We start from the raw sequence: 27,502 nt of genomic DNA, 5'->3' as shown, positions 1-27,502 counted from the left end.
AATTATTTACTTGTCAGAGCATCCTTTTGTTTTGAATATGTAAAATGTATTTATCTCCATGAATCATCTATACCTTTAAAGTAGAAACCTTTTATAAGCTTAATAAATAGAAATAAGTGTCTTTATATTTGTGTTCAATTGTTTAGTTCTCAGCAAGTGGAAGTGCCAGGCCCTGTTCTAAGTGCTTTATAAATAATAACCCATTTATTATTCAGAACAACCCTATGAATTGCATGCCAACTCTGTGTATTAGATACTGTGTGAAATACTAAAATATGTTTTTGGTTTATCAACTCATATCAAGATGTATTTCTGCCTTTCTAGGATGTGCAGAGTTCCAGCGAACATGTTGTTAGTTTGGTGAAGTCTAGACATGCTGTCAAAATTTCTAGTAGGTAAAATAGGCTAGAGTGAGCCATGCTGAGCTGGCAAATGGGGGTCAACAGGAAGCAGCAGACAAATGAAGGCAGAGGTAGTCACGGAAGTGAGAATCAGAGTCAAAGAACAGGACAGGACAGATTCAGCCCAGTTCCAGACACGCAGCCCACAGTCTAAGGAAACACCTCTTCTGAGAGACTGAGGCATGACAGGGCTTCCAGAGTGTAGGGCAGAGATGACAGTGGAGTGGTGATGCATGAAGAAGTGCTTCCAGGACAGTCCACTGAAATTGACGCAAAACCCCAGTCTTGGGGCTCACATTGCCAGGGAGGGAGCAGGCAGATGTCCCAACTTAGCTGGCTTATAGCAGATGATGCAGCTGTTTGGAGCCAAAGGTATTCTGAGAGGAGTAATTGCTCTCCCTGCCCTTAGCCTTCGAGCTCTTGGAAGACCTTCTAAACCCCTTCTGCTGTTAGGGTGAAGTTCCCTGACAGACCACATGGTGAGTCCTTCTCTGAGTGAGAGAAGCAGGGCAGCTTCTCATGATGGGTACCAGGCTTCCCACTTGAGTATCAGTTATGCTCCAAAATGAAGGCTCACCCGACACCTGTGTAGATAGTAGGCTGACGCCCAATTTCGACCTGAATATTGCCTCTAAAAGCCCTACCTCAAACAAAAAAATCTCTACTATTCTGAAGTTTTCTTTTACAAAGATCCCTCAACTCCTCTCTCCCTGCCGGGGTCCTCATGGTAAGAAAAGAGCACATGAGGACTTTCAGGGTGGTTAAGGATGGGCAAAGACTGCCTTGGAGTGAGCAGAGGTGAGGCTGGGGAGGAGAATGTTTGGTAGTGATGAAGGGGAACTCACTCAGAATAGATAAAGGGGTATTTTGATAAAGAGACAGAAATGTGTCTCTAGGAAGGTTTGCAAGCTGCAGCCTGCCCTGCTTCCGTATGACTCATGGGCTAAGAATGCTTTTTTCATTTTTAAATGTTTGAAAATAAAAGAATATTTTGGTGAGATATGAAAACTACATGAAGTTCAAATTTCAGCATCCATGAGAAAAATTCCATTTTTCTCAGTAAAACTCATGCAAAAATAATTGTATTCAGTTGTATTTTGAAATTCATCCATATACATTCTGTATAAGTGTGTTTTCTCTCTTGTTATATAAGTACCTGCACAGTGTCCTCCATTTTGTCTATCGTCCTAGAAAGCCTAAAATATTTACTCTCTAGTCCTTTACAGAAAAAAGAAAAAAAAAAAAGCTGTCTACCCCTGGTCTGTACGAGAATCTGTGCAGAGACTACAGCCAAGTGACTATATTTTGAACTGAAAAGTCACTAATAATCCAGGCAATCTCTGTCTCTCTCTGTGTCTCCCAAACACACACACACACACTCTTACCCTCCCTCTCATTCAGGCCACATGGTCTCTCCTCTGTGATGCCCTCTGCTCCCTTCTTTTCTTCCTGCATACAGGCTTCTTTGCTTGTGTTCGCCCTCACATGGTCCTGTCAGCACCACCACTAACAGAGGCTTTACTCCCCAAATACTCATGCCCACCCAGCCCCTCCCTGTTACTCACCTTGGGTTCAGGGTGTTCACTCCAGTTCCAGAAAGGCAAATCTGGCCCACTCCAAGTCTGGACTCTACCTCTATACCAACTAGCTTTGAAAGATGCCAAGTAAGGCTCCCCTTCTGTGCTGCAGACAATTCAGCTCTCTGATAGGGGAATGTGGATAGAGAGGACATGATGGGTATGTCCAGTACACATGCCACAGTTACCTCTTTGGTTGGCTTTCAAGATTTCCTATTCAATTCACTTATCCACACCTTTGGCCTTCCGTTGCTACACAGAGAAGCAAAGCAAGATGGCAGTGTCCAAAATGAAAACCATCTGGCAGGCGCTAGTACAGGATTCCTAAGAAAATACCTACAGCATCAGTAATGCACAAAATATATTGGTTCAACAGCAGAAAAAAAAATTGGAGACAAAAAAAGGGGATTAGCCATATTAATTCAATAGATTTTACATTTTTAATCCCCAAGATAAGAAATGGTATGCACCATCAGTGTTCAGTCTTTTATCACTGTCTCAGAGAGGTGTTTCCATTAATTCAAACTCTCTATCTTTACTGTCTTGACAACCTCATATCTCGAGCCAAATTTGCTGAGATTTTAAATGCCAAGATAAAACATACATGTATGTTTATTCTGGAATACTGATATTTGCTTTAAATATGGAAAGATTGTATATGGAGGGGATCCATTAAGTTAAACATCAACAAGGGAGCTGCCATAGAGATTGGTGATGGCAGAAAAAGACATTTAAACAATTTAAACAAAAAACAATTAAACAAAGACATTAAACAAAAAACATTATTTTTACCCCTGCTTAGTCTTACAGTGGGTTGGAAATTTGTGCTGCAGGGAAAGACCCCAGCCCTCTTTTAAGGAATTTCTTTCTCACTAGAGAAACATAAGGGTCTAAAAGTGAAGCATCTACTTACATGTGGTTTTATTTTGACTGCTTAATAGTTTGTGCAGTATTTTTTATTTCAAATGTTTTCCTAAGCATCAATTTAGGTGCAAAATTATAGTGGCAAAAAAAAGTGTGATAATAATAACATTTGTAATTGGTTTGAACTGGGTTTGGCATTTACCAATTGAGTATATCATCAGGATTCACTAAAACATAAATAGGTTTATTACCCTTTTCCGAAGAAGGTCAGACACATTCCAGTTATAGTTCTGTTGTCTTGAATAGATCATGCATTCTATCTCCAAAACATGAAGTAAATACCTAAAATGTCTGCTTCCATAGAAGACTGAAGGGACATTCTAGATAAAATGAGATGCATTTTTTTGTTATGTCATCCCTAGATATTTTCTTGGGCTCACTCTGTTCCTTAATAACTGAAAGATTTCCAATCATGGGTGGGGAGGGAAGCGTAGTAAAATATTCTTTTTCTGTACAGTGATATTTTACATTTGTACCTGAATATTCATGTGCCAGAAATCTTCCTAATTGTATGAAGCACCTTAAACTTAATAAACAAGAATAGTATTGAGTGTTGTCAGTTAAACACAGCTGATTACCAGCTTTATTTAATTTTCATAAATCTATCCCACAATTTCCAGACCACAGAAGAGATGCATTAAAGGAAGCAAGAATCTAATTCTAAAACTGTTTGCAAAAAGCTATGGTATTGTGCAAGCTTCAGCCATTATTTCTCAAGTAGGCAATAACAGGTGCCCATTAAAGTGAGACAAATAGCTTCTCCTCCCATCACTACAGTAATTGCTAATGCCCCCCAAGTCTGTGTAAAGTTTGTTTGTAAAATACAAGATCTTAGTGGGTTACTGAGTTTTTATGGCCCCATTATAGTCCAAGTATAGGAGACAGTGACCAGTATATCTCTTGGTAGAGTCAATCATTGAATCAAAGATCAGACTATTCATGTAAGAAGTTGGATAAAGGGGACATGTTCAAAGATTTTAAACAGTATGCAAATTTTAATAATGTAAATTTAAAATTGTGCAACATAAATGATAGTGATAAAGTCTCATTATATTTATACTTTCAAAGCATACAAATTCTCCAAACGCACTACTAAATCATCAAGAATCACATAATCCCAGAACTGGCAAGGCCAGTGAGTTAACTGTTCATGTTATTGCTAAACAGCCTTAGCTGGCAAACAGAAATGTTTACCCATCACTGACAGACTCGGTCTTGAACTGTTCAAGATCTTTAAGAAGTCATCTCTCATGTAAAATTTGATGTCTCCTTTCTGAATGACATATACTATAATAATCACATGATCTGTGGCTTTGGTCATTAAGATTTAGCTAGTTATCAGTCTTCTATGCTCCATCTCCTTGTAAATATGAACTATTTTCCAACAATAAATAAGTTATTCCTTAGGCCTGTTGGCATTTTTGGTCACATACAGTATTGTTGACATGAAACCGAAGTATTAATTTAGTTTGATCAAAATTCTGAGTTATCCAGGCATTTCACTAAAAACTACCAAATATTTTTACATGTGTCTGAACTGATCATAGATTGTAGTCTATATCAGTACTAAGAGACGGAGAGGTGGGAAAAAGGGTCTTTTGGAATTTTAAGACATTTCTCTATCCCTGCCACCTCCCTTCTTCACAACACCCAACCTAGTCTTTGTTTAAGCCAATTTTGACAATTTTTGAATTATTGGGAGCCCAGGCTGAACTACATGGCAGTCACAACAAAATGGAACGGAAGTCTGAGAGGTTATCTTCTGCAGAGAATAAGTATTTGGGGTTCAGTTTATAATTTGAAAGCTTGAGGTCAACCTGGAATCCTATAGAATGTATGTGCTAAATCTATTACTCAAGCCCACATTTTTGTAGGTGATAATGCTTCCAGTTCCAAAATTGCCAAAGATTGTGGCAAATATCTTACCTCCTCCTGCTTAAGCAACTCTATGTTGCTCCAAAATTAAATTCTAATGGAAATCTCTTAAGAAGTTTTTGGTTGTGGTAGAAAAAAAAAATTACTATAATCAACTGAAGAATTTATCTACTTTCCCCAAAACCAAAAGAATAAATATTCACCAAAAAGTTGAGGGATCTAGATAAAAAGAAAAAAATTTTAGTAATAATAGAGGTTATATTTTTTAAAACTATAAATTTAAACTATTTTTTGTAAACAGTCTGTAGTTTCAGCTGAGCAAGTTGTATATTTGTGAGGCTCATCAAAGGAATTTATATTAAGTTTTTTGTGTACATAAAGATCCAGTGTTCCCTAAGAATCCAGCCGAATCTGTAGTAAATTCCCAACATGTTTTCTTTATTTCACTTAAAAATATATATCCCATTCTTGATATTTTAAAAAACTTTTTCTTTACTAATGAAGTCATATATGCAACAGTTCTAATTGGTAAATTTGTGAATTTCTCTAGAGATTTTTTTAAATATCCTATGTCCAAAATGTAATTTAGAAAAGAAAATGTGAACAGAAGAAATAAAGAAAATTAAGGAAGAGAGAGAGAGGAATGAAGGATGGGAGGAGAGAGATCCTATAGACAGTGCTTCCCCCTGGAAAGTTTAGCCAATCAATATAACTTGGTAGTAATGATGTGATATAGTTTCCCTAGACATTGAATTTTGTTTGAATAAAATCTTTCTAGAACTTATTTCAAAGGCCTCAGTGAGCTTCATAAAAAAACACAAGCTGATACTCTTTGCGTATAGAGTGGTCCCTCAGTATCCTTGGGGGATTGGTTCCAGCCCTGCCCCCCATGAATACCAAAATTGCAGATGCTCAAGTCCCTTATATAAAATGATGGAGATTTGCATGTAACCTATGCATATCCTCCCATATACTTTAAATCATCTCTAGATTACTTATAATGCCTAATATAATATAACTGCTCGGTAAATAGTTGCCAGTGCCTGGCAAATTCAAGTTTCACTTTTTAGAAATTTCTGGAATTTTTTTCAATTTTTAATCCACAGTTGGTTGAATTCATGGATGTGGAACCCACATGCACACAGGACCAACTGTATATCAATGTGCGTAATTTAGGGTGGGGTTTCATAAATGTCCATGAGCAAGTTTCTTATGAATAGGCTTCAAGGATCCATGAAATCTTGAAATTGCACAAAACATTTTTCTGACTGTTCAATGTGCATTTATTTTTCTGGAAAAATGGTCATTAGCTTTCTTCAGATTCTCAAAAGTATTCAAAGATCCTTGTGTCCAAAAAACAGGCTAAGAATCATTGCTTTAAGTCATTACTGATTATTTGATATCTTTTTTTTCTCAGAAACAAAGGCAATATGTTTGTATGTGTGTGTTGACAAAAAGGCTTAATGTTACCATAAATTGGCAAATTTAATTTATACAAAGCTTATTTTTTAGGCATAGTGGCCTGATTCTCTACTATCCATAACTAAGAAAGTCAAAAATGCTTTTGTTTTAGGCTATAAGGGTTTTTATTGTCTATGGAACAAATTTCTATGTATTATCACTAACAGAAATGGGAGAGAATTCAGAGGCATAGATATATTGGATATATTCAATTTATGAAAAAATAGATATTTTGATACTTTGCTTCATCTAGTTTTTAGCCCTGGAATATATATACCCTAATCAATATAGTTGTTTTCATCATTTTAGTTGATTACAGCTTCATTCCAAATATAGGAAATCTGACCATCTAAATGCTTCTATATTTCTAGAAGTTACAACAACTTGATTTATTGACAAATACATTGACAGAAAATCAACTGACAGTTTACTGCTTTCAAATCTTCCTATGAAAACTGGTTCTTTGGACTTACATTTCCTCTCAAAGAAAGGAGAGTTTCTAGCCATCTTGCCTATTGTCTGGTAGACTCTAGATCACTGGAACATTCTAGCAGGTCCATTCTATGACTTCTTCCTTCATGAGTGGATCACAGTTGGTCTGTGAGTTGAAGTAAAGATCCACTGATAGAATCAGTACTCAAGAATCAGAATTAGGCCAAGGCCTCTCTTAGAAGAAGATCCTAGAAATAGTCTAAATATTATCATTTGGTATAAACCAGTAGGTATAGTGTATTGTCCCTGGATATGAAACAATAGGGGAGCATGTGTTAAAGAAAAGCAAAGGGGAAAACTAAATAGCACAATACTTTAGGAAATACCTTATAAAATAACCTTAAACATAAATAAATTATAAAACAACTTTTATTGTGCCTTTTCTAAGGCACATTAAATCCATATAGTGGTGGGTATTTTTATGTCAGAAAATTCTCCTCTGAAAGAAAAATGTGCTGTATTAACATTTCAAGTTAGCCCTTAATCTTCAAAGTGCCTTTCAATAGGGACTTACTTAATCCTGATAATCAACAGCAATGAAGAAGGTGTCTCCTTTATAGACACCCAAACAGAGCTTTAAAGTGGCCTTTTGTCTGAGTCATTAGGGCTTCTGGGTCAAAGTTGGAGAGCATGACCTTTGACTTCCCTCTCCTTGGATCTGAAGGAGTAATTCTCAAAAACTCCCTAACCCAGAAACTCTGATGGGAATACAGGTCATCTCTCTCTCCCAGTTCCTTCTGGGCAACAAAAAGAAATCTTGGCTTCTTGCATCAACAATTGTCATTTTCTTACATTTTTAAAATGTAGATTTAAAACAGCACTCTGTGTGTGTGTGTGTGTGTGTGTAACTGGCTTTTTGGGCCATTCTTTTCAAATGAAAAACCGTGAAAAACACTGACTTAGAAGAGATAAGGCCCTAAGAGACTGATGTACTTAGACTTTAGAAGTAAAACAGGTCACACAGTCTAATAAAATCTCTTAGTGGAGCAAGAAATCAAACCCCAAACTATCATTTCTCATAGGGAAGTAGTTTCTTGATAAAAAATAAAAACCATAGCAGAGGAGGGAAGAGGGTGGACGGGGGTGACTAAGGGCTTTTTTTAGTTCATATTTAGAGAAGTGGTACAGAATCTTTCTTTTTTTAAGATAAGTGCTCTGTGTACCCTACAAAATCATATCATTTTTATGACACTGCCCAATTTCCTAACTATTCTAAGAAGACAGAGTGAGAAAATACAATGTGGCACCAAACTGAGCAACAGGAAGCTACTCAGTGAACAATGACGATACTTGAGATGTCACTTGAAAACTAATTTCTTTCTCATTGTGTCTCTCACAGACATTTGTTTTTAGTACTTCTCTTTACTATGTTAGGTTGAACATACGTAAGTGCTGATGTTAGAGCAGTTTTTTTATTTGCAAACAGCAATGTCTATGGCTCAGCATAAATAGCTTGAAGTCCCTTAATTCAACTGAATTCAGCAAATATTTACCCATCAGTTGCCTGGCAACTGGCTCACTAGTGAAGGACACAGTAATGGTAGATGATAGATGTCATGTCTCCTGGGTAATTTATTATGACTGTTAAGAATCAATAATCAAGCTAATCACCAATGGTCAGAAAGAGAGCACCCCCCACCCCCGGTTTAGCCAGTAGTTGATTTAACAAGTTAAACTATACCCCGAGTTGATTTTGACAGTCTTTCATAAAAAGAAACACTTAGGCATTTTCTTAGCACTCTGATGTCTTCAGGAAGGTGGCTTTTTTTTTTAACTTTCCACTTTTCATATAGGAAACTGAACCATTGGATCCATATGAGACTTGCCTAAGATCACGTTTAGATTCTAATCTTTTGCCTGCTGATCCAGTGCTTCATCTACTAACTAATTCCTTTCTCACCCTCCTCTCTCTCTGCCTCCCCTGTGAAGTAGGGTCATCAGTGCCTTAACTGACCCCAGCACCCTGAGAATTGTGGGGAGAGGGCAAAATTGAACAAACTCTCTGGGGGGAAATTCTGCCAAAGGGTTTCTGTAAATTCCCACTCCGTATGTTATCCCTTCATATGTTGTTATTTCCCCTGTGCTCAGTAATTTTAGTTTGTGCTTTTTGTTTCTCTTTTTGTTTCTTTGGTTTGCTGGCTTTGTGTTCTTTTCTCTTTTTTTTCGTTTTCTTTTCCTTTTTAAATGCAGGAATCGGTCAAGGTGTTCCGGTGGTGGCGCTCATCGTGGAAGGAGGACCCAACGTGATCTCAATTGTCCTGGAGTACCTTAGAGACACCCCTCCCGTGCCGGTCGTTGTCTGTGATGGGAGTGGACGAGCATCCGACATCCTGGCATTTGGGCATAAATATTCTGAAGAAGGCGGGTAGGTAATTGTCTGGCCCCAGAGTTGATCTGTGAGGGCTAAGCCTGTGTTCCAAGCTTGGAAGAGAGGGTGTGAGTTGATTAACTGATTGGCATGGGAGGGAGGTGGGAGAGAGCAGGGGAACATATTCGAAATATCCTATGATGTGGGAAATTCCATGAAAGCTACACTAGTCCACGCTAATGATAGAGAACTAGGGGAATGGAGGTCCCAGGGTGTGGCCTCCTCTCTCTTCTCTTCGTTCTCGCCCTCTCTTTTCCTCCTCCCACTATGGAGAAGCAGGAATTGGGTTTTCACACACAAAGGACAACTAACCTGGACCACATAGTGCAGGTTAGTTAACTCAGAGAAGCTGGAATGTGCAGCTTCCAGATTGATCTCCAAAACACCGGTTTCCCCAGGCTGCCATGTGTTTATAAATGCTAAATGTTTACAAAAACATCTGTGGCCTGTCCTGTCAGATCCCTTAGGATGGGCTTGGGAAGTAGATGTTCTATATGGGTAACCACCCTGGTCCTGTATAACTGCTCCTGAACACCTCAGGCACTTTTCTTGGTCTGTGAGCCCCCAAATGCTGCTTTCAACAGTCCGAAGTGCCCAACCCTCCAATCTGAGGCCCCCTCTGTGAATCATGAAATGCAGGCCCTCGTGCGGATTATGAGATCAAAGTAATTGATCCAAAGGTGTGAATGAGTTTAAGGAGGAAGATTCAAGGGAGCCACTGAAGTTTTAACTAAGGAACTTCCTAAACTAATCACTCTCCTCACACATGAAAGTTGTGGGAGAAGGAAGTACCAAAGGAGATGGAGGTCTTTTATTCACCCTTTTATACATACATGGTGTCTACCGGGTACCATGCACTGAGGTGTGGAAAGAATAACAAGCTGTTCCTACCCTTAAAGAGCTCATCATAAATCTTGTAAGTAGACAAGCGTATAATTATCATAATGGTAATGACAGGTGAGCTTGCCTACTTCGGGACATGCCTTCCTCACCTCTCTTGTCACCTGGCCTGACTAAGAGAGACTCTGCAAGGCAGCTCAATAACACTTCTCTCCCCATTCCTCCTCTTATCTTCGCCAGCAGCCCCGCGGTCCAGGTGAACCGTTAAAACAACACGTGTCCTGGTTAGTACACCAACCTAAAAGTGTGAAAGGAGGAAAATCGGAAGCACAGGCTCCCCCCCCCCACTTCATGTTGCAAACACTGACAGTGACTTCAGGCCCCCTTCAAGCTTTTGATGTTAAAAGAAACAAAAGCTAACTTTTGTAAGCATGGAGTTGGAGTCTGCTTACTGGCAAATTTAATTAAATTACTGTTATCGTCTTCTTTGATAGTGACTATCAGTCCATTTTATAGTTAACAAACTAAAAAGAGAACATTTGCCTAAATGCCCCCCTGTCTATTACCAACCAGAGTTTAAGATCCTCCACTGTGCTTTGCTTTTATCAAAAATTTAACCACAGTTCTTGTTGATTTAAATAGAGCAATTTGTCCTTTGTTCAGAAATAAGTTAGAGCATGTTAAGTTTTTAGCTTTGGCTTTTTCTTTTCTTCCTAGCGCTTGTAATTATTTTATTGTGTTCTTACAAAGTAGACGCAAGTTTGCATTCAGAATCCACGTTTCCTTTTGAGAAACCTCGACATTTCAGGTTTCCAGGTCTTTACAACACTGGAAGTCTTGACCTAGTACTTGTTTTTTGTCATTAGTTTGGGTTAGGTACCTTGAAAAATGTGAAAATCTCTGGCAAGTTGCTTTTCCTGACTCTGTTTTAGTATAGGAGACATGTTATACACTTTAGAGCTGGGTAGGACTCTATATCTTATTTGTGGACAGGTACACAGAGAAACCAAGTGCTTTCCCAAGGCTACATAGCCCAGGTCATTTCTTATGCATTATAAAAATTCACTAAAGTGTGTTTTGTGGTATGTGCCCTGGTGTTTCTATATGGTACTTCAGTGATACTGTCTTTTAAATATATAGGTGAATGTTAGCTGCCCTCAGCTTCCTCTTTGCATTGTAATTTAATATTTTTATTATTCTGTATATTCCAAAAAGATTAAATCAGTGCATTTCTAGTTGTAAACCGATGTCCATCACATGGAATCTTTTCCTTCCCCATGTCAGACCACTATACTTCAACTCTAAAATTGAATCAGAAATACCATGCCTTTTCATGCATGTAACTAAAGTGAAGATGGAGAATTAAGATATAATTTCATATTTGGGGAATTATTAAAATTAAAACTTTAAAGAATCTTCAAAAACATTTAGAAATGGTTATTAAGAATATAGAAGACTAAAAAGAAGCATTACATTTGCCAGTCAAAATATAAATATATATATAATGTTCTGATAAAAGTATGCTGTGTTTTAGGAAAGCAGTTATAAATTTATCATGATAAAATGCATTCAGACTGTTTCTGTGTGCCGTCTGAAAAACTGCCAGAATGAATCATGTTTATTTAGCTTGATAAGAAATTATCCAGTCACATGTGTGGCCAATTTAAAAAATCATTTCCAAAGAACATTATTTTGCTATCATGTGCTTTCTTATATGCAAAAAAATTGGCCCACCTCAACATCATGCACCAAGAAGGGTTTCTTCTTAGATTTCCAACAGAAATCCAACATAGTTGAGACATGTTTCACTACAAATAAATATAAATGCAAAACTGTATATTCATATAAACAAACCTATATAAATAAGGGTGTGTGATTGTACATATAATATTAAACATAGGAAACATACATACCCTGTTTATGAAACCTGAATTGGGATTTGAAATCACTGATTTTTATTTTTCAGTTACTTGGTAACTTAAACATGATTTTTAAAATTTTAAGTTCACTTACAGGTTGTTAAGTAATATAGGCCCAAGAACTATAAATTTTGATCTTCAGCTATAAAGCTTTTCATTTTGTAATCCTAAAGGAGTGAATCAAATTTACACACTTTATATTTTAATTTTCGTGAACTTATATTTTGTCTTTAAATTCCCTGTTATTAACTACCTTCCAAGAACATGAATTTGGAAGGGAATCACTTTGAAGGCAAATTATGATTGGAAAAACTGATTAACTTTTGTAGATGAGATTGTGTGAGGTAAAAAAAGACAGACTGTATCTCCCAGTGCAAATGAGTTTGGATAATCTAGAGACAGTTGCAACTAGATTCTTATTTTTGTCTTTTCTCCTTGTCTCTACTCTGTGGCATATAATACAAAAAAAAAGGTCTAACTTTGTTTTTTTCCTTGTTGATATGTTGGATTTTCTGTTTGTCATCTGTCATAGTTTAGAATGAGTCACAAGTCAGTTTCCCTAAATTTCATTGCTTCAGAAATATTACCAGATTTTATTTCTGAATCATGAATGACTAAACACTGCAAATGTAAACAGATTAATACTATCCAAATAGCATTAGATTCAATTACCTTGTTTTTCAGATACTAGAATTACACTTTTTGCTATGCTGACTAACCAAGATAACCAGCATCACCTATAGTCAGAAACACATTCCTGGCTGTAGGTGCCTGAAGTTGAAGTCAGAGATCACTTTGCTGGATAATTGTCAACCTAAGTCTCAGATCACAGAGGAATGTGGTCTGGACCCTCACTTATCAGTCAGTGAGCAAGTACTTCACAGATGAAGTGTCAGTGTGAAGATGGCATGTGAATGAATGTGTGTCCTGAGATAGTGCCCCTCATTCATCCAAATTGTATTATTGAACTTATGTTTATTTTGACATGTTTGTCCCCAAAGTAATCATCTGGATTTGCCATGTTTAGATACTCTTGGCAAGAAGCAGAACTTGCAGTAGCAGAAAGTCTTGAAAGTTTTAAGTACTTATAACTTTTGGAAAATTATCAATGGAGCAAGCACCAATAGACTTAACATCCTTAGGCACCAGTGGAATTTTGTATTGGATATTGTGAAGAAAATTGAGCAATGGCTTGCTCTCGAGGATAGTGGGTAAATAATGTATTCCAAAAATCTGATTTTCCTGGTTAAAGGGAGCTAAATAGGGTCCCTACATTTTTGGAGCAGCTGAAGTAAAGGCAATGGAACACAAAATAGAAATGCAAAAGGAAAAATATGTTGCATGGCTTCAAATTATATAACTATCCTGGCAGAGATGTGGCAAAAGTTTGTCTCTTTCCAAATACACATCAAAATGGCCAAAGACGGGAGAAAGTCACCAGAAAGCCAGTCAGTTGAGAACCCCAGGTGTAGTCTGTATTCCCTAGGGCACATCATTCTGTGCAGTGGCCACTGTTTCCTTCTGCTGCTCAGATTTCCACTGAAAGCTTAAGGACATCACAGGTCTGTCATTCGTCTCTGTAAGATCTGCCAAAAGGAATTAATCGATCTTGATAGTTTGTATTCTAGTGTGATTTAGACATAATTGGAATGTCAAGTAAGAAAGAAGGAAACATGTAGCAAGCACGCCAACTTCAAGTGTCCATTTTAATTTTTTGTTAATTTCAGCTTGCCTTGTCTCTTTTCGAGAATTTTCTACAGAAAGCATGTCAAAACTTGATTCTGTTTTGTAATCTTCTCAGAAGGAAAGTAAGAAAAGTTGGAAACATCTTGTGCAGACAAAGAATATTGGTTGGTGGCTTTATAAAAAGTGTTATTTTTGTAAGCTGTTTTCCAAGTTAACGTTTATTGAGTGCCTACTGTATGCATGCAACTTTTAGGGGACGAGTAAGATGTGGCACCGTTAAGGACTTTGGAGATTAAATGGAGCTCTCTAACATAGGCATGAGTACAGATATCTAATTATATATAAATATAAAATTACATTAAATACATATACTAATGCCTATAATTATTTATATATATATAAATAATAGTGTGTATATGTGTGTGTGTGTTTAAAATTTTCAGTGAAAATCTTAAAGGTAGGACTGATAGCATCATTTTTCAGATAAATGAGGCACCAAATATTTTTTGAATGCTTGTTTTTTGAAGGCAAGAATTTCCTTGAGATTTACAACCTCGTTTGAACCAATATAATGAAAAATAATTTTCAGTTAGATGTTAGTGACTGAGTTCTAAAAGGCAGAAAGTGGCATAGGTTGGCGCAGATGGAGAGTTTCATCAAGGGAGTATTACTGCAATTTTTCTCTCTGTGGAATATATAATTATATAGTTATATGGATATTTGTATCATTGTATCCAACTTCCACAAAGCTAGAGTAGCTTCATTTATTTAGGAAAGTACAAAATGAAATATTTTTTTGTTTCGAGTTTGCTGTTTGAGCCCTCCGTGTGTGTCCGCAGGGGGAGAATGAAGCATTGACTTAAAAAAAAAAATTATCTAGAGTTCATGGAGGAAAGTGCCAGTGAAAATCTTACTGATCTAAATTGGCCAATCAGTTCTCTATATGGATTAAATTTGCTTTAGAATTGCTCGACTCCAAATTGGGAAAGTGTGGCTCTGAACATAAACAGCAAACATGAGAGAAGCACAGAGCTGCGTAATCCACTACGATAAAGAAAGCCTTTTGGGGGAACCACTGCCCGTAACTAGGTAGTCCGTCAATGCCAAGTGAAGGCTTCGAATGTATCAATTGGTGTGTTACTCTGAGATTTGCCGTAGCTAGCTCTCAGCCATTTGTTGTATAGAAAACATTCAAAATAAACATATGCTTATCACATTCCAGCATGCCTGAGAATCACCTGGAGAGCAACAGGAGACAGAATAGACAGAATCCCCCAAATACCCTGATTCGTGTAGCCGGGCTGGGATGCAGGAAACTGTCACCAAAACCCAAGTGATTCCAATGAGCGTGGCCCATAGACCCCACTTTCAGAAACTTTTAAAATTGGTACAAATTAGATTTTTCTTTATTTTTCTCTAGTGTTTCCAAAAACAGCTTCTTCTCTTTCTATGCCTCATGCATTCGCCTCACACAAGTCATTGCATTGTTACCACAAGCACTTTGTACTCTGCCAGATTTCATCTTTGGAACCCAGTTGACTTAAATAGTGTATTTAGTATGAATCTCCTCATTTCTTTCTTTATCAGAGCTACTCTTGGTTCCAGACACCTTCAGACTTAAAATTCTTCCCTTGAAGTATCCCACAAAATACGCATTTTGACGGACTGATAGACTTCTTTGTTAATATTTTTATTTACATGCATTTCTTAAGGGCATTCAGTTCACTTCCTTATTTCTTCTGAAAATTATTTTCTGAATAGTTCAAAGGGTAAGAAGAATTTTAAAAGCAAAAGAAAAAAAGAGGATAAGAAAAGCAACAGTATTTCAGAGTGCAGTGATGCTAGGTGGTTGTGAATGATCGCTCCCTCTGCTGTTGAGAAGCCATTGACCATCATTAGGGCCATTAACTTCAGCATTAGAAGGTCTTCCCTCATTTTTCTTTGACTTGACAATGGCAATGGATAGCTATTTAAGAGTCCCAGTTTCCCACTTGCCTGTAGTATTGATTTTCACTTTTTTAAAGCTTCTGGACCCCTTCTCAAGTGAAATCTGAGGTAGAAGTACAGTACATAAAATAAACAAGATGCGGGTTTACTCTGTTCAAGTTGGGGGTGGGGGTGGAGGAGACGGGGGTGTGAAAGGCCTAGACTGCTGGTTCTCAATTTTTGTCTCTCATCAGAATTACCCAGAGGGCTTCTTTAAACAAATCTAAGGGCCCCATGTCAGATTTTTTAATTCAGTAAGTCTGCTTGGGGCCAAGTGATTAGCATTTCCAAGGAATACCCAGGAAATGCGGATCCTGTTGGTCCAGGGTGCGCCCTTTGAGAACCACTGGCTTAGCCTCCCTCTCTCTGCCTGGCTGTCACCCACTAAAGCAGTTCTGAAGCAGCTTGGAAGCTCCTCCTCAAGATTCCAGGGGTTTATTTGTAGAACCCAATTGGAGACCATTCATCTACAGGTCAAGTCCACATTCCTTTGCTTAGACTCAAGACCCTTTCATTCTGGCCCCAGCTTCTCTCTGAAGCCATCTCAATCGACCTGCCGTTTACCCAGCAACAGCTGACCTGTCCTCCCCACTGCTGTCCAAGCATAGCATGCTGTCATCGGCTCTCTGCCTTGCCATGAGATGTCCATATACATTTCTTTACCCACGTGATTCCTAGAAATTTTCTTTTCTTATTTTTTTTTTAGAAATTTTCTTTCTGAAGTTCTATGACATAGCCTCTCTCATGAAAAGAAGTAGTAAGGGCTTTAAAACCCACAAATACATTTAAAACTTATCCGGATGAAGTGCAGCTAATAAGCTATCCTTGTATTTAATCCCTCTACCTTAGAGGAAATGAATTCTGAATCGACCTGGCTGGCATTAGAACCTGCAGCTGCTAAAAATACAGTGTATTAACATCTCCCCCAGTGGTATCATTAATAATAGATAATGTTTGGGATGTTTCTAATGGATTTTTCTCAGATTCCCCATGCAATTCTCAGATGTTGATTATGAACCACAGGATTTATGAAAACTATTTACAGCAGTAACTACCTACTTATAAAAGCTTCATCCAGAGAAACATTAAAGATACATTAAAGTAAGACTGCAGTGTTAAGTCAAGTCTATACCACTGTTGTCTAGAAAAGTCTCCATTCAGTTTCAGTAAAGCCTTTCCTTTATTGTCCTAATTGTTGGACAGCTGTCCTATAATTGATATACATGTTGATTGTGTTTTCTAGGTTTATTCAATGTAAATGAAGTGTCTATTCATGAGCAGTGACCTCTGAAGGTCTTGAGTAAGCAATGAAGAGTTGGTTCCTCTAGATTCCAATGAAACCATAGTTTAGTGTCTTGGAGACCTTATGATCTTCTTGGTTTTCACCATTTGATAGTTTATTTGAGATTTTATTATCTCTAGTGGAGGGGTAACAAGTAGTTTTCATCTTGAACATCAATAAGGTGGTAGCTTCCTAGAGTGGTGTGTTGAGAATGATTCTGAGGCCACATCTGTATTTAAAGGAAAGATTACTGTAATAGACTAGCCATGATGCAAAGAAAGAAGTTTATAGTCAAAATACCATAGATATCTAGTCTTATTCTTGAATAAAAACAAAATGTTATAGATAGCCCCATATATTGCTACAAGGCAATCATCCAGGAGCACATCGAATTATGAAACAAAGGGGAAAAGAAGAAACTTATCTGCCTAAAAGATATTTAGGAAATAGTCAATTTTTTATCAACACTGTAAAGCACATCAGTCTTTAAATTATCTGATGCTATGAACCTTTCCACACAGGTGTAATGCATAGGGTATGAAGGATGAGAAGCTCTTTATTATGAGTACTGTTTGGAGCTGGACTAAGGGGCAAACTGCAATTGGCTATAGACTATTTATTTATTAAGAAAAAGAATAATTTTTTTAAAAAACAGCTAGGAACTAATTCATCACAGAATATGTACAAAAGTAGAGAAAATTATATTTGCCCCAAATATCTCATCAAGTAGGATATGGGGTTAGAAGGAATACTTTGACAAATTGCTTTGAGAGAAAATTGAGATTTATCCTTCTTTCCTTCACACCCCTGACCCACTCCCCAAGAGCATACTTGAGGAATTGAAATTAGTATTTTTTCAAATCATGTCACTTGAAGAAGTACCAGTATTTTGTCTGCCCAAGGAGCCTACACATCTCATTCCAGCTCTGATTGGGTCTTTTATATGGGGCCTAAAACAATAAAACTTTGACTGTTCCTGTTGCCTGGCTATGTGCACTATTCACTGATGAGATTTCACTTGGAATGAAATCAGAGGATGTGTTTTCCTTACGATTTTGGCAGCAGAGAGGCTACCTGACCATGTGGTAGTCCCTGTATCCTTTGGCAACAATTCAATTTCTACTCCTGGGCACATTCATAACCAAAGACAATGGAAAGAAGAGAAATTGCAGAGATGCAGCCAGCACTGTTTAGAATTTTTCACCTTAATGTCCTGCTAGTCCCTGTCTAAGATGGAGGGTTTGGCACTTCTGTCTGCCTCAGGAACAACACTGTCCAGTAGAACTTTTTGTGATGATGGAAACGTTCTATATCTCTGCTATCCAGTCAGATAGGCACTGAGCCCTTTCTTGAATTGTGGCTAGAGTGACTAAGGAATTGAATTTGAAATTTTACTCAATTGTAACAAATTTAAATTCGAATTGCCACAGATGGCTAATAGCTAGCACAGCTCTGGCATTTCTGTAATTGGATTCTACCAAACTGGGAATCTTTGAGTGTCTGACAGATTTCCAGTGTTATGAGAAATTGTTCCCTTCATTTTTTTAATTACATTTTTTCATCCAACCAACATTGTGTATTTAGTCATTCAACAGATATTTTTGGGCACATTCCAGACACTGCTCTAGGTGTGGGCACAGACATTCCTGTGAACCAGATAGACAAACATTTCTGCTGTTGTGGAGTTTATCATGTAGCAGAGTTAGATAGATAATAAGTAATAAACATAATAAATAAACATATTTTAGTAGGTGATAGACTCTGGGTAAAAGGAAAATAGTGTCAGGAATCAAGCTAAGGGGATAGTGGAGAAGCCTGTGTCTTCAGCACCTTGATGAGCACTGAGAGGAAGGGTACACAAGTAATGCAGCATGCGGTCCACGCATCCAAGGGGTTACAGTCTAGTTAGGATTTTCTTAACTTAATCTGTCTTTATGAAGTGCCAAATGTAAAATGCATAGAACAAAGTTTGTCTTATATTAGATATTAACTGCTTCTTACCACCACCCTCAACCCCACCTCACCACCCACCTTCTGTTTCCTTTTGTGTGTGTCTCTGCCTTCTGTTTTACTTTATCTGGCTCAGGATTCTAGAGTGGGTAAAAAAAGTAGATAGATAGATAGATAGATAGATAGATAGATAGATAGATAGATAGATAGATAGTAGGTGGATAATAGGAAGGAAGGGAGAGAGAGAGAGAGGAAGGGAGGAAAAGAAATAGAAAGAAAAAGACGCATCCCTCTATGGGTGGTGGTAAGTGAAATTTGTCAGAGAGTAGACTATACCATCAAGATGTGTGCATTCTGCTCAATTATAAGGAGCTTTTTAAAGATCCTTTTAACTACCTCACATTGCTAGATGGGAACCCTCAGGAAAAGCCCGGGTGAAAAAAATTTTCTGGGCTGAATGTTAAAACAGGATCAGAGGTACTGTTTCTTACATGTCTTAGTCATTAGAGGCCATTTGTATCTATTGATCATCAGTAAAATGTTGGCCTAAGTAATTTTCTACACCCACCGCATTCCATCTATTGTTGACTTTTCTGCATTCTATTCATTTCTTCCCCAACTTTATCCAACTAGTGCTTTCTGAAAATGATCAACAGTCAGTTACAGCTAAGTGACTTTAACATGAAATATCACTTATCCCAAGAATCGCCCTTAGAGCTTCTAATTGTTGAGCAAAATATTTATTTGGCTTTTAATTAATTAAAAGTAACTTTGGGTATCTGATGAGTTAATGTAGTAACTCTGAGAAAGTAGCAAATCCTTGAAATCCCATTTCTCAGCCTCCTCACACATGAGATATATAACATCCTGTCTCGGAGATAAAACAGAAGAAATCTCCACTTGTACCCAGTCATTTAAAGAACAGATCACTAACTTTACTACACTGAGCTGAGCCTATATATTTAGGTTAGTGTAATTCATTATCAGAGATTCTTCCTTCTGATTCTCTTGTCCTCTAAGCCAAGCATTGATGCTTTCAGCTGTATAATCTTTAGAAAGTCAATTTACCCCTGCAGTTTCAGGATCTTCATCTATAAAATGGTTGCTCTGAAGTTGTATCACTCCTTTATCCTGAACTTCCAATTCCTCAGTAAAATATTCAGATTAGCACTTTTCCTGGAATGTACAGACTCCAGAAGTATCAAAATTTAAGCTTCAGGAGGAGGTCATAGTCGAGTAAGAGTTCTGATCCTAGCACCTTCAAGATGACATAAAGTTCTCTAGAGTAATGGTTTTAGGGTATCTTAGCATCACTTGCTTGTTTTTACATGATATTAATGAACAAATTCCAAGAACTAATGAGTTCTCTTCATTGACACCCTTCTTTCTAAGTGGTTTTTAATTGTAGCTTTTCCATCTCATTCACAGACCTGCTCCAACCAGCTTTTATAGAAATACTGTGATTTTTCTCTCCCCATAGGAATGGTCTCCTCCAGCTAATTTGCATACCCAGTACCTGGCTTCAGGCCTGAGCTAAGTTATCAGTGGGATTCCCTGCAGGTGTGAATTACCTTTCTAGGGTATTTAATAATATGAAAAAACTACCTATTATTGAACAGCTACCATGCATCAGGAACAGTGCTAAGTGCTTTCTATACCTGATCTTTTTTTTTCCCCCAAATACATCAACTTTAAAAGACATATTCTACCCCCTTTCAACAGGAGATAAAGGCTTAAAGAGATTGAATAACCCACCTCAGGTCCCTCAAATAGTAAATGAAAGAACTGCATTCCAACCAAAGGCACCATATCATAGTGCCTTAATTATAACATTCCATCTTAATAGAAGATTGCAAATCTGACCTCACCCCTTCTATATATGACAGGGAAATTCGTTGAAAAAATGTAGACATATCTTGAGTTGATTTTTATGTGATAATAATTACTTGCAGTTGGCATTATAAACACCAAGATCTGTGTGAAGGAAATTATCTTGATATCACTAAAATCGTTACAGTCTTCATAAAATTATTGATATTGAGCACTTTTTTGGGAAAGACATTGTCCAAAGTATTATGGGGGAGACAAGTAAATAAGCATCTGCTCCTGACAAAAACTGCAAAGCAATTCAAGGGGGCGGAAACGGTCTCCAGAAGTAGAACCAAATACGGTTTTTGAGTTGAGTGACCAATTCATTTCTAAATACCCTGTGAGTTCAAAGCAGAACTCACAGAGACCAAGAATATTTCTTAGAGACGAATCTGATTGAAAGAAAAAGGATCAAGAAAGTCAAATCACAGGGGAGCAAAACCCTATGTCATTTCTCCCACTTCTCCTACTCTGCCAAGCAGGTTTGAAGTCCATCCCAGCACAAGGAGCAAAGGGGAGTGGGGAAGACCACCTGGTGAGCTGCCCCAAAGTAAGCAGCTACTCAGTCCACAAACATTCTTCTAGAACCAGTGTTGAACTAGGTACTCTTCTAGAGCATAGGTACAGACAATGTTAAAATGCAATCACTGCTTCAAGGATTTCGTAATCTACTGGAGGGCGACAAATGTAAATAAGTGATTTCCATATGCTATAATAATTGTAGTATCAGGTGCTTTGGGAACATCACGAGAGTGGTAATCAGAGACTTTCACACAGGAGGTGAAGTTTCAGTTGAATTATGAATGGTGAGTTTTGATTGACGAGATCAAACATAGAGAGTATTTCAAACAGCACATCCAGCAAGTTAAAGGGCATAGAGGCATGCAGGAGTTGGGTGTATTTGGGTGATAACAGTATTTCATAGGATATTTGTGAGAGAGTGGTAGGAGAGCAGCCTAACTGGGGAGAGAGACTGTGATAAGCCTTAAATGCCATATGCAAGTTGAGATGTTATCTTTCGAGGGATGGGAAGCTATTGCAGGGTTTTAAGAAGGATGTGATAGAATCATATTTGCTTTATAGGAGAACCATTCAATTGGCATGGTGGGGAATGGATTTGAGGAAGATAGAGAAGAAATCAATTAGTGGTCTGTTGGTGCCATGTGAGTAAGATGTAAGAGTCCAACCTAAGGTAGATCAAGAAATGAGGTCAGCGTGAACAATATTTTAGGAAGTCAGATTTCTCTGTTATCTAGTTTCTGGCAGGAGTTGCCAAAGCCAACAGGTGCTGTTGTTGCCTCATCTTTATACACAGACCCCAGAGAAAGATGAGGGCATCAAGAAAATAATCCACTGTTTTTGATGGTAACTTAACCTGAGCTTTAGTGGTTGCCCCAAGCATGCATACATTTTCCTTTAGAAACAATATTTGTGGGACAAATGTGATGATGGTATCCATGAAAAAAAAGGCTCTAGACAGGAGCCCAAGGCCTAAAATAAATTCCTGGTACACTGTAGGTGCTAAATAGATGTAAATAGTCAGCTAGAGTAAAACAGAAACTAGCTACAGGTTCTATGCTTCAAATCAATAACATTTTGAAAATACTTATGAGTGGCTAGACTATCACTTTTATGGAAAATGGTGGGTCCCATTATAATAAACTGTTAAAAATGAGAACTCAAAATAAGTCAATGGAGGCTATTTATCACTGAAATATAGAAAAATGCTTTACAATGTCTCATCTGAACAGAATCACTTGATGGAGTTGCTTGTCTCCAGGATCATCACCATCAGTATATTCCTTCTCCGCACATTTATGTTTTCCTCCCATCGAGAAATAGTCTATTCCTTCCCTCCTCTTGAATCTGATCTGCTTTTGGTGACTTGCTTGCTTAATTGAATGTTAAGGAAATGATATCGTGTGACTTCTGAGGATAAGTCATAAGAAGCCTTGCAGTTTCTGCCTGGGTCTCTTCGAACACTCTCTCTTGGAATCCCTTCCTTTGAGAGGAGTCAGCTGCCCTGTAAGAGGTCCATCCACCCTGCAACCACCAGAGAGTAATGCCCCCCAGCCCTCAGTTCTTTCAGCCATCCCAGGCCATGTACCAGACTGGGAAGTAAAGAAGCCATCTTGGACATTCCAGCCCCAGCAGACACCACGTAAAGAAGGATTGAGGTCCCAGACATTCAGCTCCAGTTGAGCCACAATAGCCATCTTTAGTCACCCCAGCCTCTCCAGCTGAGGCCCGAGATACCATGGAGCGGAGATGAGTCACCTCTGCTGTGCTCTGTCTGAATTCTTGGCCCACAAATTATCAACATAATACATAAATGCTGTTTTACATTGCTATGTTTGGGGTGTGTTACCCATTGATAAATGACCAGAATATTTGATACTCAATCCTGTGTGTTCCCTGAGGCTAGGACTGAATTCTGTTCATCTCTTTACCCCTAGCATAGTGCCTGGCATATAGTAAGTACTAATATTGAATGAATGAATGAATGATTGGATAGATAGATAGATAGACAGACAGACAGACAGATAGATAGATAGATATCTGCATGGAGTGTTTGCAAGGCTTCATTATAATTAAGCCTCCAAATCTAAGCATCTCTGTTTCCCAAATGTAAGAAAGAATGGTGATCTCTGACCTTTTGGCAGTGGGAAAGTGATTTCTCCTGCCTAGGTTGGAGTGTCCTATACCACTGGGCTCACCAAGTGTGCCGAGCACTGTTGATCCTGGGAGAGAGCTCTGCATAGCATGCAGAGGCCCCAGCCATTGGTCATGCTATTTAACAAGAAGACCCAGTCTGGGACTCTTTCGTAAGGAGCATTGTAGGACTGTGCTTTAATAATAGCAAATGCTTACATAGGACTTGCTATGTGTTAGGCACTTTTCTGAGCATTTAACAAAGATTAATTTAATATTCACAGGTCTATGAGATCAGTATTATTATAATTCCTATTTTACATATACCAAAATAATGACATGGAAATATTAAATAATTTGCACAAGATCACACAGCTAGCAAGTGACAGCTTCACTCCAGAGAGCCTGGCCCTGGTGACCATGATGCTTTTATTCACAATGCTGTTCTGCCTCTCTGGGAAGAGTCATACTGTTACTTGTGACCCCATCCATTTGGGAAGAAGTGACAACTTCTACTAAAGAAGAGGGAGAAAGGGAAGAGAAGAAAATAAAAATACCATTCTCTGTGACTTTAGGCAAGACGTGTAAATTTCCTGTGCTCTTAATGTTGAATTTAGTAATTTGCTTTGGCTTCAAGCAAATGATAAAATTTCATTTTTTTAGAGCATTAGAGACTCCTTGGGAAATGATGTCTTACAAGTACCAAACTGTGGTATTATTAACAATCATTTCTTATTTATATAAGTAAAATTTTCTCATATTGTATCTGAATAAGTTAATACAGTGTCTATGGGGACATGAGAAGGATTCCTCTCCTCGAAAGCCATTAGCCAAAGCCCAGCTCTTTGAGTCCCATTGAATTCTAAATGCATTTTCCAATTTTTAAGTCCAGAAACAAAACTCTGATAGTGCAGGTAATGAAATTCAGAGAAAAGTATGGAAATGTGTGTTGAATTGCCAGCATTTAAACAGAATACCAATAGCAAACTATGGGAAGTTTTGTTGGGTACTCTGAGCTCTGGGTGAACACTGACCTATTTCAGATTAACTCCATGACTCATCTGGAAAGCTTCAGATCACAAATACAGCATTTAAATGCAGACACAAATGCCATAGTGTAGAGCTCTTCCTCACTTCAATGACTACACTTCCTAAATCAGAAATCCTTCTAATTTGAGGTGTGCCAGAAATAGCATTGGTACATATGGAGCCACAAATTAACAGTTTCCATAAATAGGCACCCCTTTGTCAAATAACCAACTCTAGAACTAAAAATTTACATAGTACTATGACCATGTTTTAATGTCAAGAAATTTTCAATCGCTATTCTGGTGCCATAAAAAGAAATCCAAAAATGGGCTTGTTTCTATTTTTTGCTCATGATTAAATATAACAGTCAAGATTGTTAAATTATTCCAGTGTTGTGCAGAAGAAAAAACTGGGAAGAGCTAGGACAGTAATAATTTCAAGAAAGTAGGCTTCTTGATATCGTAAGGAGTATGACCACAAAACCAGAAAGGTGCGGTGGAGAAGACATAGTAAGTCTTTGTGCCAAATGGAAAACATCTAGTTCAGCATAGAAAATACTTGTGAAAAATTAGAAGCAAATATAATCTTCAGTGTACTAAATGCACTTTGCCATTGTCCTCATTTACTGGTTTCTCCTTATCTTCTCCAAACTTGTCTGATTTCCTTCAGATATTCTCTATATCATGAAAAGGAAAAGCAATTTCCTACAACAAATTACACATAAATTTCCACCTCCAATGCAGGTGATTAAGAAAGACATATTTATTGGTTGCAGTCAGGAAAAGCAATACCATGGAAGAAAGGCTGAATTCTGTAGACAAAACTGAGACACTGAGATCATCAAGCTATGTGACTTCACATACCTTATTTAACCTCTTTGGGCCACTGTCTCCTCTTCTGCAAAATGGGACTAATACCTGGTTCTCTCACAAATTGTTATGAAAATCAAATGAGATTATCTCTGTGAAGCCCGTTGTGTGTCATAAACCCTAATGCACTATGAACATGTCAAATGTCACACAGGGTCTTTTTTAAAACAATAGTAAACTCTCTGCAAAAAGTATGGGACGTAAAACCTGTTATTTCTTGGTCAAAATGGGGAGATCTGCAAGTGTTTGTGAGCTGTTAAAGGCAAAGAAGCATCAAAAATGAAATTTTCCTTTTGATGCAGTCAGAAGAGTGGAAAAAAAACTAAACCAAGAATAACTATTATTTAATGATTAATGAGTATAACTTAGTGCTTTGAAAGGACCCTGTCACCTTTGTTCCACCTAAATTCATCTCTGCTCCAACAGTGACAGTTATCTCATGCTTTGGGAAACACCAACCTAGAAAATTCTTGTACTTCTAGAAGTAGAATTCCGTGATCTTTGTTGCCAAATGATTTAACCAAAAGCACAATTTCAGTCAGTTGCAAAATTGTGCTAAAAAGTATAAGATGCTTAGTGCCTTTCAGCTCTCCTAACCACTGAAGCCCACAGTCAGCTAAGGTGCACTCAATTTTTTACAAACTGACAAACTAAATACAAGTGACAGACAGATCCCTCAAACAGTTAATGACCTCGGGGAACTGGGATTTCATTACGGATGGTTGGCAATGGAAAACAAATTTTGAGTTGTTGTTAAAATTAAACACCTGCAAGTAAATGATTAGCTCTATCAAGTGGCTAATCAGGAGAATCTCTTCTGTTATTAGCCGTGTACAACATTTATGTACATTTGACATTGCCAAAATCTATAGACTCACCCACATGGGTTACCTGTCAAGTTGACATATGCTCAGGTATGAGTGTTCATGTCTTGACTCTTCAAGAAAATTACCTGACAATACAAATGTAATCGTGTTACCCTCCAACTTAAATCCTTTACTTGTTTCTCATTACCTGGGGGATGAAATCCAAAATCTCTCACACTATCTCGAAAATTCCCCATGACCCTTCCTGGGCTCACCCCTTCTGCAGTCCCATTTTGTTCTACTCTTTCTTTTGCTCTCTGTGTTCCAGCCACACTGGTCTTCTTTTATTTCCTCCAAACTAGGTATGTTCATGTTGTTTTGTCTGCCAGTCATGCTCTTACTCAGCCCTGCCACCCTCTGGCCAGGCTAATGCTCATTCATTCTTAGTATCATGCACCTCCCTTGCTTTAATTCATTCCTTTATATTATGAAAACTATCTTTTAATAGAGTAATCAATATAATACCTCCTCATGGATCAGACTCTTGTTGGCAAACAACATAGTAAAGTACCACGTAAATAATGATGACCTGAACTGTAGGCCAGATAAGTAAATGAAATGAAATGATTTTAGAGGAGACATAAGTTTTTTCTCCTCACTGATACTCAAAAATCCCTTACTGAAATATAGGTTTTCTTTCCAAAGTTAGACATGAAGTTGACACTTAAATCTCCTTCAAACAAGTGATGTAGTAAATTTTTACCAAGATGCAAAGGATTAATTGAAGGCATTTTTTTTGATAACAGCACTTGAGCAAGAGGGCATTAGATGCATGCCGTGTAAAAGAAAAAAAGAGATAGCCAAAGAAGAACTAAATCAATCTTCTTACTTTACTCATTTAGGTTCTGAGATGTTAAAATGGATTTATTTTTAAATGTACTTTTAAAAAAGTTACCACAGTTGAAATAACTGCTATGAGAAAAATACAGGAAGAAATAGCTCCTGCCTAAAGTAAATCCTCATAATGCATTCTCGTGTTTTCTATTTGTCAGAAATAGATATTAAATAGGAGCTGAATTAACCTGACATTGACATTTTTTTCACTGCAGACTGATAAATGAGTCTTTGAGGGACCAGCTGTTGGTGACCATCCAGAAGACGTTCACGTACACTCGAACCCAAGCCCAGCATCTGTTCATCATCCTCATGGAGTGCATGAAGAAAAAGGAACTGGTGAGTAACAGTGTTTCCGTGGGCAGCAGAGCCCTCTCCACTTTCCCTCTGTCTGTTTAACCATTTTCTTAAATCTCACACCAACTGTGTTTTCTTTCCGGCCAAGTTCACGACTATCCTCAGGCTCCAACGGCTCCTGTAGCTTCCTCCCCTCAGTAGCTAAGGCACTGCATTTTCTGCTCGGATTTAATGAAGTGTGAGTAGCAGGGTTCTAGCATATTTCCTACAGAAGCTCACAGATGCCCTGATTGCCTCACCCAGTGAATTGAAGAGAGAACAAGGT

The 27,502-nt window shown here is 37.8% G+C and overlaps 1 protein-coding gene across 23 annotated transcripts in view; it reads left to right on the top strand.

The window, feature by feature from the left end:
* Nucleotides 1–27,502, top strand: part of TRPM3 (transient receptor potential cation channel subfamily M member 3) — an 846,268-nt gene that overhangs the window by 626,903 nt on the left and 191,863 nt on the right. For 21 of the 23 annotated variants that reach the window (XR_012072024.1, XR_012072026.1, XR_012072025.1 and 18 more), the window contains 2 exons: nucleotides 8,921–9,095; nucleotides 27,096–27,219. Coding sequence is in view for 6 of the 23 variants with exons in the window: in XM_031677181.2 (XP_031533041.1) it covers nucleotides 8,921–9,095; nucleotides 27,096–27,219 (299 nt within the window). In the remaining 17 variants the exon portion in view is untranslated. Of the gene's footprint in view, nucleotides 1–8,920; nucleotides 9,100–27,095; nucleotides 27,220–27,502 lie in introns of those variants that run through there. The other 2 variants (XM_072959581.1, XM_031677182.2) reach the window with 1 other exon arrangement.

This window comes from Vicugna pacos, chromosome 4, assembly GCF_048564905.1.
Source record: "Vicugna pacos chromosome 4, VicPac4, whole genome shotgun sequence".
Taxonomy (NCBI): domain Eukaryota; kingdom Metazoa; phylum Chordata; class Mammalia; order Artiodactyla; family Camelidae; genus Vicugna; species Vicugna pacos.
The sequence above is the reverse complement of the archived record's forward strand: the minus strand, read 5'-3'. Positions and strand labels throughout refer to the sequence as shown.